General features: G+C 39.8%; 1 protein-coding gene across 3 annotated transcripts in view; it reads right to left on the bottom strand.

The window, feature by feature from the left end:
* The window catches only part of aars1 (alanyl-tRNA synthetase 1), a 75,537-nt gene extending 54,411 nt beyond the window's left edge, over positions 1–21,126 (bottom strand). Inside the window, exons 1-10 of one of the 3 annotated variants that reach the window (XM_069900964.1) lie at positions 21,025–21,126; positions 18,947–19,110; positions 12,868–13,056; positions 11,232–11,377; positions 10,327–10,518; positions 9,713–9,857; positions 6,938–7,083; positions 4,783–4,891; positions 3,824–3,974; positions 2,633–2,757 (exon numbers count right to left, since the gene is read on the bottom strand). In XM_069900964.1, the coding sequence (XP_069757065.1) occupies positions 2,633–2,757; positions 3,824–3,974; positions 4,783–4,891; positions 6,938–7,083; positions 9,713–9,857; positions 10,327–10,518; positions 11,232–11,377; positions 12,868–13,056; positions 18,947–19,090 (1,347 nt within the window). In that variant the 5' untranslated portion in view covers positions 19,091–19,110; positions 21,025–21,126. Of the gene's footprint in view, positions 1–2,632; positions 2,758–3,823; positions 3,975–4,782; positions 4,892–6,937; positions 7,084–9,712; positions 9,858–10,326; positions 10,519–11,231; positions 11,378–12,867; positions 13,057–18,946; positions 19,111–20,007; positions 20,082–20,830; positions 20,990–21,024 lie in introns of those variants that run through there. The other 2 variants (XM_069900965.1, XM_069900966.1) reach the window with 2 other exon arrangements.
* Positions 21,127–21,144: the final 18 nt, after the last annotated feature.

Genomic DNA, 21,144 nt, shown 5'->3' on the forward strand with positions numbered 1-21,144 from the left:
AATATATTGTTCATGTTTAGTTTATTGTTATGTATGTTACTTATTATCTGTATTTTGAATGAATAAATAAAGTTTAAAAAAATTTCCTTATAATTTAAGAAATAGGCATCATACATTTTGGAAAATATGGAGCCCCTATTTACAAAGTATGGGTATTCTTTGGCTTGGCTTCGCGGACGAAGATATCAGACGTTCCCTTCTTATAGGTCTCTCTCTATTGAAGATGTATTCCTGTTATTGTTCTCTTGTCCTGATATTTTTCCTTTTCTTCTGTGTAGTAGGGGGTTGGAGGGAGGAGGGTAGGGGGTGGGGTAGTAGAGGGTTTTTTTTTTTTTTTACTTATTTTTTTCCTCCTTTATTTGGAATGAATTTGAAATATTGTAATTGCTTATTTTGTGGTTTAAAATAAAATATTCAAAAAGAAAGTGATGTTACAGATGGGTAGGTTTGTAAAGAGAGCTTCTGGCATCCTGGCCTTCATAAATCAAAGTATTGAGTACAGAAGTTGGTATGTTAAAGATGCAAGGCCAAATTTGGAATATTATGTGCAGTTTTGGTCACCTAACTACAGGAAAGATATCAATTAGATGGAAAGAGTGCAGAGAAGATTTACTAAGATGTTGTCCAGACTTCAGGAACTGAGTTATAGTGAAATGTTAAACACGTTAGGACTTTATTCCCTTGAGTGTATAAGAATGAGGAGACATTTGATAGAGGTATTTAAAATTATGAGGGGGATATACAGAGTAAATGTAGATAAACTTTTTTTCCCTACTGACGGTAGGTGAGATACAAACCAGAGGACATGGGCTATGGAAGTAGAAAAGTTTAGGGCGAACATCTTCTCACAGAGTTGTGGGAGTGTGGAACGAGTTTCCAGCTGAAGAGGTGAATGTGAGGTAAATTTTAACATTAAAGAAGAATTTGAACAGGTACGTGGATGGGAGAGGTAAGGCGGGCTGTGGGCTGGGTACAGGTCAGTAGGACTAGGCAAAGAAAATGGTTCACAAAGACTAGAGGGGTCAAGGTGGCCTGTCTCTGTGTTCTAATTGTTCTATGATTCTGTTGGGGTAGTTAGAAGGCATGAGTTCATTGGCTGAAAGGGCCTGGTATCACGCTGCTTGTCTAAATTTTTACAAATTAAAAAACCCATAGAATTAATAGAGGAGAAATAACCAACAGTTTGTTCAAAGATGTACTTTTTAATAAAAGGCTAAAGGAAGAGAGGACAACATAGCGGTGGACAGCTCAGAAGTACAGGAGCTCAGGTAGCAGAAGACTACTTGTGGAGCAATGAAACAGAGGTGTAGAACACAAACACCCCAGAGGATTGGCTAGAAGAGATTATAGAGGAAGAAAGCATGCAGACATTTTAAAAATACAAATGGAAACTTGAAAGCCAAGTCCTTATCAACATAAATCAAAGGGTTTTCAGGTGAAAAGTACTTCCTGAATGAGCCATTCCTTGAAGCAAAATGGGAGGTTATCCAGGGAGTTTGGAATAGTCAAAATCTATAGTGTTAAAAATAAAGTGTGGTTGAGTTCAACAGATGAGTTAAAGCAAGGGTAGAGTCAGGAAATGTCAGAGTGGAAATAGTTTAGACTCAGCTTGCTGATTGCTCAGGTTACCTTTTACTGAACCATCATTTGACAAACTCCAGTAATCCAAGCATGTTAAATATTCTCTCACCTGGCTAAATTTATTTAGCTTCTGATCATGGCGATTTCTGAACCTCAGATCATATTACATTTGATCTCTCTAATTCGTTACCTGTTCAGCTTCACCCTACACTCTCACTTTAGAAGGGCTGAACACTATGTTTCAGTGCATTCAAGTTAGGGCGAGGACTGTTTCTTGTTGCACCAATAGGCACACACTACAATCACTGACCAGTTTTAAAACTGCTCCAACTTTCCTTCACAATTTGCAGTTCATAATTTTGTATTTAAATATTTCATACATCATTCTTCTCAGTAAAAAGATTTACTTTTAATAAAAATATGGACGCTTTCCAGTGCATTCATTTGGTAGCTTTCCCGACTCTACACATCAAATGTATTTCTGAACTACCCCTGACAAGTGTGCAATACCACACTCTTTAGATCCACTCTTTCCGAACACCTTGCCCTCTTCCTTCCTCACTGAGGTTTAAAACAATTAATACATCTGCCACTGTCGAAGGGATATCCTCCACAAAATCACCAATGTGTCTCAATTTAGATGAATAATTGTATAGTACCTTTCATGTTATGACTGCAAGACATCGAGTGCTTTCGAGCTTACAGCAAATTTTGAGCTGCAACGATAATTGCAATTTCAAGGAAAAAGATTTGATAAACCACCAAACGTGTTTCAGTAATGATAGGGAATAAATATTGGTCAGGACAACTCTGCTCCTTCAATAGTTCCACGAGGTTTAAGTATATGCTTGAAGAATTCCAATTCAGAATATTTCAGAGATCCAATTTAACTAGACAACGTCAATTTGCATTTTTCCTGCTGCAAAACAAGTTCGGGATACAACTTCTCAAAGGCTTTCTGACATAATTCAGGCAATCACAACAGAGCTATAAATTACCATCAGTCACCTCACATCCATGCAACAAAATTGAAGTGTAACCACAAACACACCTGAGCAGCTTTTTTCTCCTCCTCAAAACCCTCCAGGTCTACACGGAGTCCCTTCTCTTCTGCGATTAGTCCAGTCAAGTCCACAGGGAAACCATAGGTATCATAAAGCAGCCAAGCAGTATCTCCTGGGGGGGGAAGGAGGGTGGGAAATAGCTACATCACACAGAGAATAACATACAATCAGATTTGTATTTAATAGAATGTAAAATGAATGGATATTAATGTTTTTGCCTTTGACTTTTGCCTCTGGAAATTAAAGAACTTATTAGAATTTACCTTCATTGATAGCTGAAAAACAGTTTGAGTGATCAGGAGGCAGCATCATGGAATTAATGAAATTTTGACTCAAGGAGGCAGAAAGCAAGATACGGAATTAATTGTGTCTTTCCTACAACACGGAGTATTAAAAATAGAAATTTTTAATGTGCTCCTTGATGTAAATTGTCAAAATTAAGGCTACTGATGAGTTTTATAAAAGAAAAAAACCAGCAGGCAGACAACCTTGTACCCCAAATTACTTCTCACCCAGCCACTTTGGATTTAGTGTGTCCCTGAGTGTGAATTTGTCTATCTTCCTCTCCTCTGGTGAAAGATATGCTTGAGACTGGGTACACCTATGCAGATGTCAGCAACCTTTCCACAACAATAACCAGATTCATCATGCTCTATTAAAATGGCAAAATGAGCCGAGGTATTTCCCAATGGCTTTGTCAGGAAAAATTTAACACAAAGCTACTCAAGGCAACAGATTTGAAATGAGTACCTTGGTTGGTTGAGCTAGGCAAAAAGATAGATAAAGGGAGGAAATTCCAGAGGTTAAGACTCATGTAGTTGAAGGTACAGTGAAGCAATTAAAATTGGTGAATTTGCTTCTAGCACCAATTCAAGCAGTACATTCTACATGAAAATATCTAGAGAATACGCCTCTTATCTTTCCACCAGTTCTTTTTTCAATTACCTTTAACTCCATACTGTTTGGTTATCAAACCTCAATGTACTCTTTCTTATTTGATCAAATTGACTCAAAGCTTTACTATTTCATTCCAAAATGTGTGTCAAAAGGATTTTAATGCTTTATTTTGAATTATACCTTTGAGAGTAATAAGTAAATAAACAACAGAAATTGCACCTTCACAGCAAGAGAGACATTCAGAAGCCAATTTTAAATATTTATTTGTTCCATTTACCAACCTGGTATAATTTTGTTATCCGACAAGCTCTGGATCTTCCGCTCCAGGATACGCCGCCCCCTGTTGAGTGTTTTCAAGAACTGTTCCTCTTCTTCATTAATAATATCCTTCACCATATCTGGGTCTTTCCTCAGTTCTGGAAATGCATCTCCCTAAGCACAAATAACAAATTTGATTCAGTTTTCAATTTGCTCTCTGGAAATTGGCTTAGATGACAAAATCAGTCTTGAATTTACTCATAATACAGGTATGGTGGGTTTTTTTAGGTGGATCTAACAAGAAGCCTATTTACTGAATTACTTTGCAATTTAAAAATTAATCATTGCTTATGGCAATACAAACAATGGACACAGCTTATTAGCTAACATAATTTCCTTTCAGGTATTAAAATGTTTTACTAGATTTATTAATTGTGTTAATGTTATTAAAGGGTGCATGTCTGAGGGGTGTTTTCGGTAAAAAGGGAAAGGCCTTAATGCCATGCACGTTTTTTGTTATCCACAGGACAATGTGCTCCAACTACTTGTAGACAAGGAGATCATTTTAACTGGAGTATGAAATTCATTTTAACCACTTCTAATTCAGAAACAAATCTCTCATGCCATGATGAGTTTTGTGATCATTAATGGACAGAAGAGTGGGACCAAGATGAGCCACATTTAATTTTCAAAATTTCAGGTTCAGGATAAGACCTGCACCCTATTTTTCTTCTTCCTTTGTGAAAACTACCAACTCTTGCAGTTTTAAAAACCTACAATCTGCAAAAAAAGTCAATGGCTGAAAGAGCCTGGTCACTGAATGTGAATCAAATCGTCAAACCAATCTTGCTTTCACTTGGACAAGCACGCCTGAACAAAGATCAACAGTCAAATGATCAGAACAATGTCAAGCTGGTTTTTTTTGTTTGCTTCAAACAAATCCAAGGTCAACAATTAATAAACTGCAATGATATGTACATACCAAAGAATCCACCACCACATCAACTAGAGATGCAAAGAACCCCTTTGATGCATTCAACTTCTCATGGGAGTATCGTACTGCTCTTCGCAAAATCCTCCTCAAAACATACCTAGGTAGAAAAATGCCTTTTGTGACTATAAAGATTTGTTCCTATGATAAAAATTATAGCAAAAGCTTTCAAGTCCAGTTTGCATTTAAACTTCTGTAATAAAAGTAGAAAGACAAGTTTTCCTATAATTATCTTCCACCTCAAAATATAGCACAATTTTTAAAAAGTGCTTTATTTGTGTTAGGGGGGAATAAAAAATGTGGTTATATACAGAGACACCAGATAATTTAATATTGGAGCTGCTCATACTAGTTTGCATGAGAGTCTAGATTTAAAAATGATCAAGACAAACCCAGCCAACTAAGAGGTGGGTTGGGAGGATCTGAAGGCAAACAGTTCTTTCTGGCCATCATCCTTTTTCCAGATCACAAGATTCCCATTTCCAACAGGAGCACATATCACTCCTTTTCATTATTCACTGAGGCACGCTGGCCGTTAGTATGCCAAAAGATTTTCTGTCTGTTGGTTATTATGGGTCAAGGTTCCTTTAATATCATGTATACACCCAAAATTTGTTTCCCTTGATTGCCTGTTAAGGCACACTAGAGGCACCATTTGTCTAGCACTCCTACCAAACCAAGAGAGTCCTTCAAAGAGAGTGTTCATTATCCCACCACCTCCTTTAATCCTGCCAGAAGTCCTCCAGTCTGTTCCAGCAGTGAAGCAGTGCTCCAGGAATACGAGTCACCCTCTTTAGCCCCTGGTTCGAAACCCTTATATAAGGAAGCTGTCAGAATGCAGATTTGCTAAGAGCATGGAGAAAGATGCAAGAGTCCTTGTCACCGTTTATCCCCAGCTGCATGATGACAGAGACTCTCTGATTTACAGACTGCTCCTGGGAACGCACAGGATCAGATATCCAGAACTGCTGGAATACCATCAACAGTATGAAAGACACGCTTTGGTCAGTACACGATTGCTGTTGACTGACACATTCCAGGCTGCAGGAGTATGTGCTCAGGGACACACTGAAGTTTGGTGTAGCTAACATGATGGCATTGAGTAAGGACCACAGTCTAGAATCCTTCCATTACAGAGCATTGAGGGGGTGAGTCAGAGGGAAAGTCCCTCAAATAGAGTGGGAGTAATGACAAGGTGCCACAATGGTGTAAAATAAATTAATGGAATAATGTACAATGATGGAAATGTATGGATAAAAGGGTGGGAAGTGACTTTGAAAGGGTTTCCTTTTACAATCAAGTTATTGAGAATAAAGTCTATTTTGGTTTAAAAAGGTCAGTTTCATATCCATATAACCATATACAGCACAGAACAGGCCAGTTTGGCCCTACTAGTCCATGCCGGTTATATGCAAACTTTGATTTTAAACAGTTTATTTCTTCTGCAATTTGGTACATTTCTAACAATCAATCGCATGAGGTGAAGGTTAATGGGGTGTAAATTGGGTGGCATGGACTTGTGGGCCGAAATGGCCTATAACTGTGCTGTATGTCTAATTTTAAATTTAAAGTACAAGGGGTTTAAATTTAAAGTACAAGGTACATATTCCTGACCCATAAAAACCTATTGAGCAAATTTCCAATATCCCACAATCCACTGTAACCATTAATATTTTCCCTCATGTTTCCTTACATTCCCCTTCAGTTTGCCACCTTATTTTTGCCATTTAAACACTGCTGCATTACAATGTCACATACCTCCCACTTGAGCACTTTCCCTGCCATTACTTTCTTACCTGGCTTGAACTGCACAACTCTACCCAGTTCCAGTTGTGCTCAAAGGCCTTTGACCTAAACCAATCATTTAGTGACTCTCACTGCATGAACTGAGATTTTCTAGCACCAAATCTAGGATCCCTCCACTGTTTGGGACAGTGCAACGACAATGATAGATATTTAATATTAAAACACAAGAATGGAATGAACATAACTAGCCCATTTAGCCCCACCACTCAACAGATCACAGCTGACCTCCTTTCTCAATACCAAAACCCATGGCAGTATAAAGAAATCTGCCCATTGTTCAATGCAGACAATGAATGAGCCTCCACAACCCTGCATGATTTATTGTGACTTTCCAACTTACCCTCTACCAGTGTTATCTGGTCTGCCTCCATCAGACAAAGCAATTGTTATTGTCCGAGCGTGATCGGCCAAAACTCTGTACGCCATGTCTATTCCATCAACATCTTCAGCTCCCACCTTCCCTGTATATGGCCTGGCACCAGTTCCCTAGCATAAGTACACTAAAAATTAGCACTAATACTAGTTTGTTAAGAGTTTGTTAGAATAGAAAATACATTGCATTTTTAAGGATGCAATCTCAATCATAAAAAAAAATATACCTGTTTGCTAATTCCAGTAATATGCCTGACCCCTTATGGAAACTTCAACATGGAACAGCTAATTTCTTTTCAAATGAAAAGTAGCAGCAAAAAATGGGTAAAATGCAAGGAGCTTTTCACTTCAGTCCTAACTTCCTTTAAGAATTGATGTTAGGGGCCCAAGCGAGGTTTATCGCCTCACTTTTTGAGCAAGGAACACCACCCCCCCACCCCTTTCCTGGGCACAAATTGGACCACATGCAGTAGGTGAAAAGAGTTTATATATTTAAATGGGACACTAAATTTATTTCAAAGAAAATGGATAATTCAACACTAAAGCATGTAGTTCAGACATGGCAAAGAATAAATCAATGTATTGGATTGAAGGTGGGGATATCTCCAAAAGGCACTTGACCCAGAACAACTTAATACCAATGACTGGACAATAAGATCCTGGATACCTGGTGCCAGAAAGGGATCAGGTGTATCAAGAATTGTTACAAGCAAGGGAAGTTCATGTCATTCAAGCAATTGAGGATTAAATAGGATTTGTCTACTAGAACATTCTTCTGCTTTCTGCAACCAAGATATTTTTTGAGGGACAAATTGGACCATCTATGACCCTGCCCATGTATAGTGACATAAAGATTCTAATTCAAAGGGGGAATGTGTGCAAGTTTATCTCTATAATGTATTCCACATTCCAAAGTGAGAGCCCAAAGCTGGGCTTACACAAGTCGAAGGAAAGGTGGGAGTTGGACTTGGGCACAACAATCCACGAGTAGTGGTCAGACTTGTGCCTGGACAGCAGTTATTAATGTCAGGTACAGATTGGTGCAATACAATTTCCTGCCTCAACTATACCTCACACCACAAAAATGGCATAAATCTATAACAGAAATCTTGGAAATATGCTTTAGGTGTGGATTGGAACCTTTATCCATTCAACCCGACTGTGTACAAAGGCGAGATCCTTCTGGGTTGACTGGGGGACATACTGAAAAAAATTACAAATGTGAGTTTTCCACAGGATCCAGAACTGTACCTTCTGGGGAACATTTTGGACGTGTGTTTTAAACTGTCCAAGTACCAAATTCAATTTGTGAAGGTCACCTTGGCAATAGCCAAGAAATGTATAACAGTCATGTAGAAGTCAGACTCCCAGATAAATATTTCCCAATGGAATATGGAAATCCAGAGCTGGATTCCCCTGGAGAAAACCATATACAATTTAAGGAGGAAATATGACACATTCATTAGAGTTTGGCAACCTTATCTGAAGTATATTGGTTTGCAGATAAGATTAACACCCCCCTTCGGAATAAGCGTACTGAAACAATCAATCCCAACAGAGAGATGACTAGGATCAATGAAATGGGACTTGGCACAGACTATGTGCTGTTAGTCATTTTTTCTTTTTATTCCTTACCTTTGGTTACTTGGTCACCTTGGTTGTTTTTTCCTAGGTTTCTGTAGGGGTCGTTGACACTACTGGTATCTTTTTAAAAAAAATCTGTTTAATTAATATGACTTCATTCTTAGTTGTATCGGGGCAAGAGGGTTGGGGGGGAGCATATAAACTGACTATGTTATATGGGTTTTGGAAGAGATTGTATTGTGTTTGAATTTATATGAGTCCATGAAAATCAAAAATAAAATATTCAAAAGAAGAATTGATGCCAGGAAGCTCAGATATACTAAGAGGAAGGGTTCCACACAATGGCCCACCTAAAAAAAAGTTCATTTCTGAACACCACCTACTAGGGTCATGAAATTGTGCTTTCAGGTAAAACTCTAAAAGTCAATTTTGCTATTGCATTATTTGTCAACATTCTTCAACAACTTTCATAATTCTTTTTCTTTTTCACTGTGAAATACATTTTAACAGCAAGCAATTGGGAAGGTAAATAGTATCCATATTGCTGATATGGACTGGTGATATGACACCAAAAATGGTCTAGTCACCTTAACCAAGGAAGGATGTGGAAAGATGACCAAGTTGATTCTTAGGTAGAGGTTTGTCTCATGAAGAGAAGGTAGGTCTGTACTCAACAAGGTTGGGAAGAATGAAATGCAATCTCATTGGAATGTACCGAATGGTGATGGAGCGTGATAAGGTAACTGCAGAGATGGTTACCCCTCATTAGGGTGAATGAAACCAAGGGGCCAGTCTTTCAGGACTGAAACAAGGATAAATTTCTTCACCCAGAGGGTAAAGAATTTGAAAATCTCTACCCAAAAGGCAGCTTTGATTGCTCACTGTACATTCAATATAAGCATCAATAGATTCTGAGATATTAAGGGAATCAAAGAAGATGGGGTTAGTAAAGGAAAGAGGCACCATGGTAAAAGATCTTATTACATTTAAAAAATGACTTAAATTTTGCAGCAGGTACAAGGGGCTGAATGATCTATTCCTGCTACTATTTTTGATGGAGAACAGGAAAAAAATGCATGTATAAACTGGTTAACAGTAATTAGCACATTAGCTTAAAAGCACAGTTCTTAAATTAAGTTTTTTTTCCCCCAGAACTTACTTTCTGAATTGCTTCAAAATAAGGAATAAACAAGTCTGTATCATAATTTGACATCTTATCTTGAAGGACCGACACCAGTCGTTCAAAACCCATTCCAGTATCAATGCTCTTCTTGGGGAGGGGTTTCAGACTGCCATCTACCTCCCTAAAGAAGTGGAAGAGAGACAAGCAATTCAGAACCACAAATATCTGTGCAAAATGATGACTACTAAGTAGCCTGTTGTGAAATTTGTCAGTTCTACCAGAATAAACTAGGGATCACGATTCAATGTTTCCACCAAAGTTGTTGAATAAAAGTGGAGCAATCTTTTAACAGACTAGTCAACAAATTGATGTACAATTAACCATATGATATCCAAGTGGCCAGTTCAAGCTCTGGCGAAATTTACCCCATTAGGAAATAGAAAGAGAACCCTACAATAGAGTGTAAAGTAGGTATCCATTGACAGACAGTACCCATTAAATCACATGAGAATTGGCAAAGAGATGGAATTAACACCAATTACATTAATAACATGGATTTTTACACATCTTAACTAATAATGCTAAGCCAATTTCTAAAATATAAAAATAATAAAAGGTTTGATAAAGTTATTGCAGATCAGAACAATTACCTGTTGAATTGAATGAATACGAGATTCCAAACCTCCAGAACATTAGGATTGTCCATGTTGACCAGGTGAGCAGCATTGCGCCCTCCAATACGATCATAATGGATCTCACTGCATGGGCCACAGGGACCAGTGTCACCCATCTCCCAGAAATTATCCTTCATGCTGCCAGGTAGAATCCTTTCTTCTGCCATTCTTAAAAAACAAAAAGTCAACTAGATTTAATATAGGAACAAGTCACCAGACTAACTGTATTTTGCAAGCACTTCTGTTTAGTTCAAAAACAAGGTGTTTCTTTAACTGTGGCAGGAATGATCAAAAACTTTTTATTTAACAATTTCTTCCAAATAAATGACAGATGGTAGGATCCCATCAAATAACTTATTGAATAACTGCTACAAATGCCAGGAAGACTGCAGAATCAATTCCCATTTGCATCAAGTTATGCAGTCTCAACTGGGGCATTTCAAATTCTCAGCCGCATTTCAAATTCTCAGCCCCATTTCAAATTAATTTCTTTTGTCTGCTCTGTTGACGGATTTAAACACAGGTAACTATATCTGCCCTTGCAGAGGCCATCTGGCCCATCATTTTTTTTTTTAAATTGCTTTATTCAGTGGTTATTTCTTTCTTTCTAGTTTTCCCAATCTTCTAGTTTCCCCATAAATCTTGGTATCTCTGTATGCAAAATAATCCATTAATATTCCCTTAATTAACTTTACTAGAATACTAAAAAATCAACAGGAAGGTATAAGCAAAAAAAAATCTGTGTTAATGTTTTGGTCTGATCCTGATTAAAATCCAGCCAAGTTCAACCCTAGAAATAATAAATTGGATTTTAAGAATTAAAAAAAAACTATTGTGGAGGACCTAGATGGAATAACAATAAGAGACAAACAAAATCTCACCCAAGATTTAGCCAGATCTGCTTGCATTCAAGATCTGGTTCCAGCCCTGCTTTTTCAGCCCCTCCAAAATAAGTCACATAAAGCCTTTCAATAGGGATCCCAAACTCCTTTGTCAACAGTTCAAAGGCCATCTCACAAGCCAATTCCTACAGCGAGAGAGGAAACAAAGGGTCCACACAAACAATCACTGGAGATAAGTGTCTACATTTTCACTCCTAAATATACAAGAGTTTGAAATAAACTGCATTTGAAACATACTTTAACTGAAGAACAACATACAAATGTTCTCATTTAGGAGTGAGACCAGAAACAATACACAATATATCAGAGGAATTGCTGGAAACAGGAGGGATGCATTCATGGGGCTTTTTTCTCTGGAGCGTAGAAGATTGAGGGGACTTGATAGAGGTGTTTAAGATTTTAAAAGGGACAGACAGAGTAAATGTGGATAGGCTTTTTCAATTAAGAAAGGGGGAGATTCAAACTAGAGGACATGGTTTAAGATTGAAGGGGGAAAATTATAAGGGGAACATGAGGGGAAATTTCTTTATGCAGAGGTTGGTGGGGATGTGGAATGAGCTTCCGGCAGACGTGGTCGAGGCGGGATCATTGGTTACATTTAAGGAAAGACTGGATCGTTACATGGATAGGAGGGGACTAGGGGGGTATGGTCCGGGTGCTGGTCAGTGGGACTAGGAGGGTGGGGATTTGCTACGGCATGGACTAGTAGGGCCGAACTGGCTTGTTCTGTGCTGTAAGTGGTTATATGGTTATATGTTGGAATTGGGTAATCTCTGAAGTGGATTGGGAGGAGAGTCATACATTAAATACTGAAATGGATCGGTTGGGCTCAATGTCCTGTTTCTATGCTATACATATTCTAGAATTAATACATTTAATTGTTTAATAACAAGGGTAGTAACCTGCACTTGAATAGGTTGGTCCAAAACAGACAGGAAACTTTGTAGGGATGACCACCAGCACAAAAATTATCAATATCTATTGGCTTCGATGTTAAGTGAAGGCTTCCATTACAACTCCATGTTCAGAGTTATACATAGTTTTACATTCAGAAATTTGCTTTCCCAATCACCATGCAAAATTGCAAGTTCCTCAATAACACTTTGCACATGCAAGGTAACATTTTCATAGAGCATTTTTTTGAAGGGGGTTGGGTTGCATCCAAGGTCTTTTTGGCTTCAGGATTTTGAGACAGCAATGATGAATATAATATACTACCATGCCAGAATGGTGTGCGAGACTGGAGGTTGGTGGTTATCCCGTGTCTGCTATCCTAGTATTTGCAAATGGGAATCACGAGTTCAGGCAATATTGTAGAAGCCCTTAAGCATCTTCAATGCATCATGTACATGACAAACTGTGTTGATGCGGAAAGCACATCTTCCTTAAAGTGGAAGGTGAATTGACAATTAACCAAGTGCTTAATATCAGAATTAATAGGATTGGAGGGCACGAGTTTGTTGGCCAGAAGGACCCACTATCATGCTGGAAGTCGAAATTTAAATTTATAGAATAATACTAAGTCACAAGGTATCATTGACCTTTATTGGTTATACTATTAATGACACTTGTTCCTTTTTGTTTGCTAAATACCCATCATTAACAGTGGTTTTACCTTGAAGTAATCACCAAACGACCAAGAACCCAACATCTCAAAGAACGTATGATGATAAACATCCTTTCCCACATCATCCAGGTCATTGTGCTTCCCTCCGGCCCGGATACATTTCTGAGAATTTGTAGCTCTCGTTAATTTTGCCATTGGATGCGATGGATCAATGGTGTTCAAGAAAATTGGTTTAAACTGTGAAGGAGGAAAAAGTCACCCATTTTTTTTTTTAAAAAAACCTAAATATTCTCTCTTAAAGAAGTGTTGACAGTTATTGGAGTGCCATTTTGTATCTCCTAGCTGTGTCTTTTATGGTTGCAATTGCAAGGTAGGTTTACAAAACAAGATTAATGCACAACACTAAACTACCTCAATAGCATGCAAATTACACTTGCCAACATGGGAATCAGTGGCAGAGAAGACCAAATGGGTTTCCCCCACATTTTAGCCAATATAAGGATCTCATCTACATTTCTACCCAATTTCCCATACATGCAGATTTCTTTCAGCAATCAAAAACCCAACAATTTCAAATCATGGCTCTCCAAGGTGCCAAGCTTAACAGTTTACAACTTGTGTGAACAAATTTTGTCTACTCAGTACTGAACAGCAACTCCATTTGCTACATTCGAGACCTAGTTCTGGATTTTCCAATTACAAGAAACAGGTTTTCACTATTTATCTTATCAATCACCTCAGAATATTGATTTTTTCAGTTTGGTTTGCTCTCATCTTCTAAATTACAAAAAAAATTGGTCAATCTTATTTATTTTCTTTTCAGGTCACAATTCTATTTCAGGAATCAAATGACTGAACCTCTTCATACCAAGCAAATAGTCATAGAAGCCAAAACTTAGTAAAGTATCTTAAAACTAAAATTCCACACATCACAAACTTGTAGTTCAAAGCCTTGGCAAAAAAATTGCTCATTGTACTCTTTCATTGACTGTGTCTCATGTACTACATGGGGCTCATTTGTGCCGCAAATCGAACTCCACTGATTAAAGAAAAAATAAATAGCCTCACATTTTCCCACCTTTTTTCCAGATGCCACTTTCTAGCTCACTCATCAAAATTGTTACATCTTTTTATAAGATTCTGCATTCTCCTTACAAGTCATTTTCCCATCTTGATTTGCATCATCAGTAAACTTACATAATGCCATTCATCAAGCATTTAAAGCCAGAGATTTATAGAGCTGCAACGTTACCTCGTGGCTTCTGTACTCAACTCCCAATTAACAAAGGCTGGGACACCAGACGTTTTCTTAACCACTCCATTATCTTGCACAGAAACCTTGAGTAATCTATGGTCTTGGACCCCAAGATCCTGTTTCTCCATATATACAAGAATTTTGCTGGTAACCTTGTACACAGCCTTCAAGTTCGACCTTCCAAAGTGCATCACCACAAATTTTTCCGGATTGAACTTTATCTCCCAACTTTGTCCAACTCTGCATCCTGTCCATATCCAGTTATAACCTACGACAATGATCTATTCTCTCCACAACACCTCTAATCTTCATGTTATCTGCAACTTACCAACTTTCCCCTCCATCCTCATCCGTGATTTATAAAAATCAGGGGTCCCAGAACAGATCCCTGTGAAACACCACAAGCATCAACTTCTAGTCGGAATAGGTTCCATCTACTACTACTCTCCCTTCCAAGAGCAAGCCAATTCCAAATCCACACAGCCAATTTCCATGGATCTCATGACTTTCAGGACAAGTCTACCATGGGGAAGCTTGTCAAATGCCTTACTAAAATCCATATACATCACAAGTCCTTGTGAATCAAAGTAATACTCCTTAAAATCTAAAGAATACAACTTTTATAATTCTAGCTTCAATTGAATATTTTTTGTCAAACAAGTTTCACTTAATAAGGTTCAAAATTAATATGCAGATTTGTTTTAGAGAAGACATATTTGAGGCATAATGCAATATAATCCAATGTAGAAATTCTGACAAATAAGCATCATACCCAGAATTCTGCACATTGCAAGGGGGATGGCTATTTTAATCACATTATTCAGAGATAATAAGGAGAGCTTGACACTACTCAAAATGGCAGTGAGCAAACTGGTCATCCCATTCCCCATTCCACTGTCATATACTATTATCCTTTGCCTACACATCAACCCAGGAGCAAGCCTGCTTTTTTCCATCTGCCCAAAATTTAACTGCCAAAAAGACAACACTTTATATGTACGACTGTTAGACCTAATAAGAGTGACATTAAAGGAAAACAGAAGCGCTGGAACACAGCATCTTTCCTTGCATACAGTTTTTTTTGCACAACCATTAAGTAGAAATTCTGGCTCGCCCAGAGAAAAGAGAACATCAGGATTATATGTACTCTGACAATAAATCTGAATTTTGAAGGAGAAACCAGTTAAAATTTCAGATCCAGGGACCCTCCCTCAAAATAAAAGGATGAGTGGAGGGGTGTCAGCTTTCAGAGCAGAGCTGGGAGAAGGATTGATTTAGACATATTAAGTGACAAGGATCTTAAATACTGATGTGTGGCTTGAGTAAAGGACTCAATGAGGGTAACTGGAAATAAGATCAGTTTACCCAAGCAAAACAATCTGCTGGATGAAGGAAACAAGAAGTCTGCAGATGTTGGGTAATCAGGGCAATACACAAAACTGCTGGAAGAACTCAGCATGTCATGCAGGATCCATGGAAAGCAACAAGCACTGAGTATTTCAGGCCCGAGCTCTTCAGCATGCATGCCAAAAATTAGGCAAGGTTACGGTGTTGGAGGAGGAGGGCAGAGGGGGAAGGAACTCTCCCTCTGTAGGCAGGTGATACAGGAGAGAGTTTTCTCTTCTTTTCAGGTCAAACAGCATCAGTGGGAGAAAAAGAGTCATGGTTGCAGGCCGGAAACCTTCATCAGGACACAGTATGGAGGAGAGAGTGTGCTGACAGTGGCCTGCAACGATGCTGCTCAACCGGTTAAGTTCCTCTAACAGACTGTGTTTAGGATCAGTTTCCAGCATCTCCGGTGTGCATGCAAACTGGACAATTCTACGCTCCTTCCAGTGAAGACTGCAGTCAGATGGGTCACAATAGGAATTGAAGTGGATTCCATGGCTGTCATATCTCCTCTAGTTGAGGAGACAAGGTTCCCTTGCATCCCATCAGCCTTCACATTCAATGCATTATCTTTTGTAATTTCCACCAGCTTCAAAATAATCTCCCCTTTCCACATAGCAGAGGGACTGCTCACTTCACGACTCTTCCATCTGTTTTTCATCCCTGTTCTTTGCCCACAGCTCTTCCCTATACAACTGGAGATCAGCCACATTGGTCCATTTAGTTCTTTTGTTATGACTACCCAATGACCCACAATCATTCCACGTGAAGCAACATACTTCTTCCAATCTAGAATGCTGCATTGTGTTCACAGTGGCCTCCTCTGCACTGGAGAAACCAATTGCAGACAGGATGATCACTTTGTGGATCACCTGTCCACAGGGGTGGCCCTGAGCTTCCTGTTCTACAACTGTTTAATTCACAACTTCACTCTTATTCTGATGAGTCTATCTGCAGTCTCCTCCTCTTCCACAGTGAGGCCCAACATAAACTAATGGAACTGCATCTTCCTTGTTGACACCCTGCAAGAATCTTCTGGAGCAAACAATGAGTTTTTACAAACTCAGGAAAATGGTTCTCATTGCTTCTCCATCATGCGTGTCCCATCGTCACCCAGTTTCTATAAAAAACACAAATTCATTTATCATCCGATTGCACAAGCACATGAAGCAACGTTCTCCAGTCCTTGGTGTAAAACATGCAAACACAGAACCAGACATAACGCACATACAGACAAGCAATACATACGCAGAACAAATATAAGAAATATCCTTTAATAAATAGTAGTGTTTCAGATGGTTAGTGTGAGCAGTTCATTTCATGGATCGGTAGTCTCTCTGCCCATGAGAAGAAGTGGTTCCTCAGCCTGTTGGTAAGACTCTGATATTCTTGTAATTGAAAGATGCTGTGTGTGAGGTAGCAGGGGTCCTCAACTATTTTTCGCACCCTCTTCATATCATGGATTATGTTGCAGGGGGTGGGAGTGGGGAAAGAGAGAGAGAGAGAGACACCAGTTATCCTCCCTGCCAATCTTAATGGTTCTGTGGATAGATTTACGATCCACTTCTCTACAGCAACTGTACCACACTGTACTGCAACCGGCCAGGACACTCTCAATAGAGCTCCTATAGAAGGCTGACATGATGGTGGCCGGTAGCCTTGCCCACTTCATTCTTCTCAGGAGTGTTTTCCCAAGAAGTGAGAAAATGTGCATCCAGGACAAATCACTGGTTAGGTGGTCTCTGAGGAACTTTGTGCTCCCTACTCTCTCCACTTCCGAGTTATTGTGTAGTGGAGGAAGGTCGTTCCTGGTCCACCTGAAATCCACAACCATTTTCTTCGTTTCATCCACATTGAGACTTAGGTTACATCGCAAGATTCCCCCCCCCCCCCCTGTAGTGCAACTCATCGCTTTTGCTGATGAGGTTAATTACTGTAATATCATCTGCAAATTTGATTACTTTGTTTGAGCTGGATCTGGCGAGGCAGTTGTGAGACAGTAACACGAACAGGTGCGGGCTGACCATATAGCCCTGAGGTGTGCCGGTGTTCGGCATGATGATGCTCATGTTCTGCTGCTGACCCAGAGAGACTGTTGTCTTTCCATTAGGAAGTCCAGAATCCAGTTACAGAGAAGGCTGTTGAGTTCAAGCAAGGACAGCTTCTCCACCATCCCCTGGGAATGATCGTATTAAATACCAAGCTGAAGTCAATGAGGCATTGTTTTCAAGGTGGCCTGGACAGAGTGGATGAACAAGCGTATTGCATTATCAGACGAACAGCCAGCACTTATTGTCCTCATCACCGGAGCGGTCTTAACCAATGACGGTGTAATCTATTCTCTTGTACCTCATTACTCTCTACAGCTCTACTTTGAAAACTGACACCCTTCCACTTGTCCACAGTTCTGATGGAGGATCTTTGACTTGAAACATGAACTGGTTTCTCCTTTCACAGAACTAAAATCTAGTGCAGGATAGGATACCTGACTTTTTCAAGCAATCTGAATTTAAAATTACTTATGCAAGCTTCAGTAATAAACAGAGAGCCAAGAGTTCCAATAAACAAGACGAGGTCTTTGAGGAAGAGGTGTCTACGCTGTTAATTCAGAAAGATTCAAGCATGTTAAATGACTGAACGATCCTGAGTCCTGATAAGACTGAGTTCGGATGGTGGTTTAGCCCAATGCAGGTTCTCCACGATATCACATTAATAAACTTTTGAACAAACCTCAAAGTCTCTATCTTTGAGTTCATTTCTGTGACAGCGGAGTTCTTCCAGCATTTTTGATTGTATTTCAGATCCCAGTATTTGCAGGTTTATTTATTTTTGAGTTATATTTAAGAACTTACAGACACATATGCATCATCATAAAACTTTGCGATGAGTAAGCTTCTGAAATAGGAACATGATATTTCTCTGTAGAGATCATGAAAGACTGTTAGTTTCTGTCCAAGTTATTTTGTGTGTATTATACCATCCACTGAATTCTAATGGAGTAAATCTATTGCAACAAAATGTTTTTTGAAGCAGCAAGAGTATCAAGCTCTTCCAGCATAGTTTTCAACTTGCTCAGTACAAAAAAAGTTGTACCCAGTGATATTTCACCACTGATTACCCACTAGAAGCCCAATTCAATGCCAGAGGGGAGGGTAATGAGCAAACTAATTATTGAATATTAAAATTCTTAATATTGCACTCAATTGGGGTCAAACCCTTATGCTAAATGTTTTCATAACTTTTAAAATGATACATTGCTAGAAACAGTTTGTGGGATGTCAGAAAGTGATAAAGATAATCATCAATACACTTAAAATAACTGATTGGAATAAAAGTGTATTGGGTATCTACCAGTCAACAAAAGTGATTCCATCCAATATTTTGACCAAAACTGAATGCTTTAAAGCCCCAACTAAATTGTGAATTTATTACACTAATAGCAATTGGAGACAGATTAGGGTCTTCCATAGTCTGTTGACTTACCTGATTCATGCCAGCATTAGTGAACAGAAGAGTGGGGTCATCAAGAGGGATAGTCGCTGAGGAGTGCACATATTCATGGCTGTGTTTTTTGAAGAAATTGATAAATTTTTGGCGAACATGTCTGGCGTTGATCGGCAAAGCCATTTTGGAGAAATTCACAAGATCTGAAGGAAAGAAGAGTATATTATAAACATTAAGGTAGGGGAAAGAAAATCATGGCTTGATCAGCAAAGAAATGCTTATTTCATTCTTCTGGTCAGCAGATGATTTCAATTTGAGTACGTCTATACCAGAAGTGGTCTTAACTAATATTCAAACCAGCAAAAAAAAATTTTCAAGGAACTCAGCAGAAATGGAAAAATAGTTTAAGTGATATTACGTCCTACTTAAGATTGGGGGGGTGGGGAATATCAGATTTGCTATTAAAGATGTAAAAACAACTTTTACAAGACGTGAGGCCATTTATTATTATAACTTTAAAAATTAAGGTGTTTGAAGGCTCCATTTATTTCCTGGTTGCTGCCATTAGATTTTCATGTAATTTTTTTAGATGACCTTGATTAGTGGTAAGGGTTTAGAGTTAGGTCTTTTTCTTTCTTGATATACAATTGATAATTGTTTAATTAAGAATTGTAAATATCAATTATATTGTAGAAGGTGAAAATAAGGGTGACAAATGGTAAATTCCTCCCTTTCACACTGCGGTCCAAATTCCCGGGAATTTGCCTTCCCTGACAATTTATGGGGGGGGGGGGCGTCCCCCATTCCCAACTGATAACACATTATACACTCACAGGAGCTCACCCTCCCCCCCCCCTGTCCGCTGCTCGCCCGCTCCCTCCCTCCACTCCCACGTTTTGGCACGTCACGACGGCGGCACAATCCAGGATGAATGGCCAACTTTGCTCCCCATAATCCCTCATGCAGCTGGATTTCCTGCGCGAGGGATTATGGTTAACAAGGACAGCCATTCATCCCGCATCGTGCTGCTGTCGTGACAAAGCAGCCCACTGTTATAGGAGGTAAGCAAATTTCAATAGCCTACGTGATGCAGGGCTGACCTTTTCACACTGCAGGTTCACGGGAGAGTTCCCATGAAAATTTCCCAGGTATCTTCATTTTACAATGCGATGGGAAAAGTGGCTCTCCAGTCAGCTCTGGGTCACCTGGACAACTGCAACATGTACATCAGGCTACTCAACTACAGCTCAGCTTTAAACACCATCATCCCCTCAGCACTGGAGAACAAGCTTCAAAACCTGGGCCTCTGCATCCCTCCCCAATCACGGGCACCTTGATGTCATGAGAAGACAAGTCAGTACGAATCGGAAACAACCTCTTCCTCACTGACAACATTAAGGTAGGCACACCTCAAGAATGCGTGCTTAGCCCACTGCTCTGCTCACTCTTCACACATGACTGTGTGGCCAGGCACAATTCAAATGCAATCTACAAATTTGCCAATGAATCCCTGCTTCCTATTTGGTATAATGACGTTGAACTCAAACTGTAATTTCAATAATTTAAACCAGTTTCATAGGAAGCTCAATTACAGCAAATAGACCTAACAATGTCCTGAATCAAAAGCCGAGCCCAGCACAGATTTAAAACCTGGTTCCCTCCTGATCAATCTCCAATTCTTCCATTATATTCCGCATAACCCACACACACTCCCTTCCCCTCCCACTGCATGTCTGCATAGGGCAGGTCCGAGGCATCAACTGGGAGGTGAGGAAGGAGCCCGAGGCACCCACTGGGGTGGGGGGGGGGGGGGGAAGAGAAGGGGCGAGCCAGAGGAACCCTCCGGGGGGGGGGGGGGAAAGAGAAGGGGCGAGCCAGAGGAACCCTCCGGGGGAGGGGGGGAAAGAAGCCAGAGACACCGACCTGGGGGGAAAGCCCCAGGTACCCAACGGGGGGGGGGTGGGGCGAAGAAAGCCTGAGATTCCCAACGGGGGAAGACGAGGTTGGGTGTGCCAGTCCACTCCGTGGCTTCACCACCCGAGCAGCCCCACAGACGGACCGGCGACCCTCGCACGGCTCGGCCCGGACATTACTGGCAATGAATTACCACGACTTACCGATCACCGCAGTCACAGCGTTTCAATCCGCTTCCCGCCCTCCCGCCGCACGGACTGGCTAAGATTCCCTCACGTGGCTGAACTCCTACGCTTTGATTGGCTGTAAGGCAAGTCAGTCAT

This window comes from Narcine bancroftii, chromosome 10 (assembly GCF_036971445.1).
Source record: "Narcine bancroftii isolate sNarBan1 chromosome 10, sNarBan1.hap1, whole genome shotgun sequence".
NCBI classification, from domain to species: Eukaryota; Metazoa; Chordata; class Chondrichthyes; order Torpediniformes; family Narcinidae; genus Narcine; species Narcine bancroftii.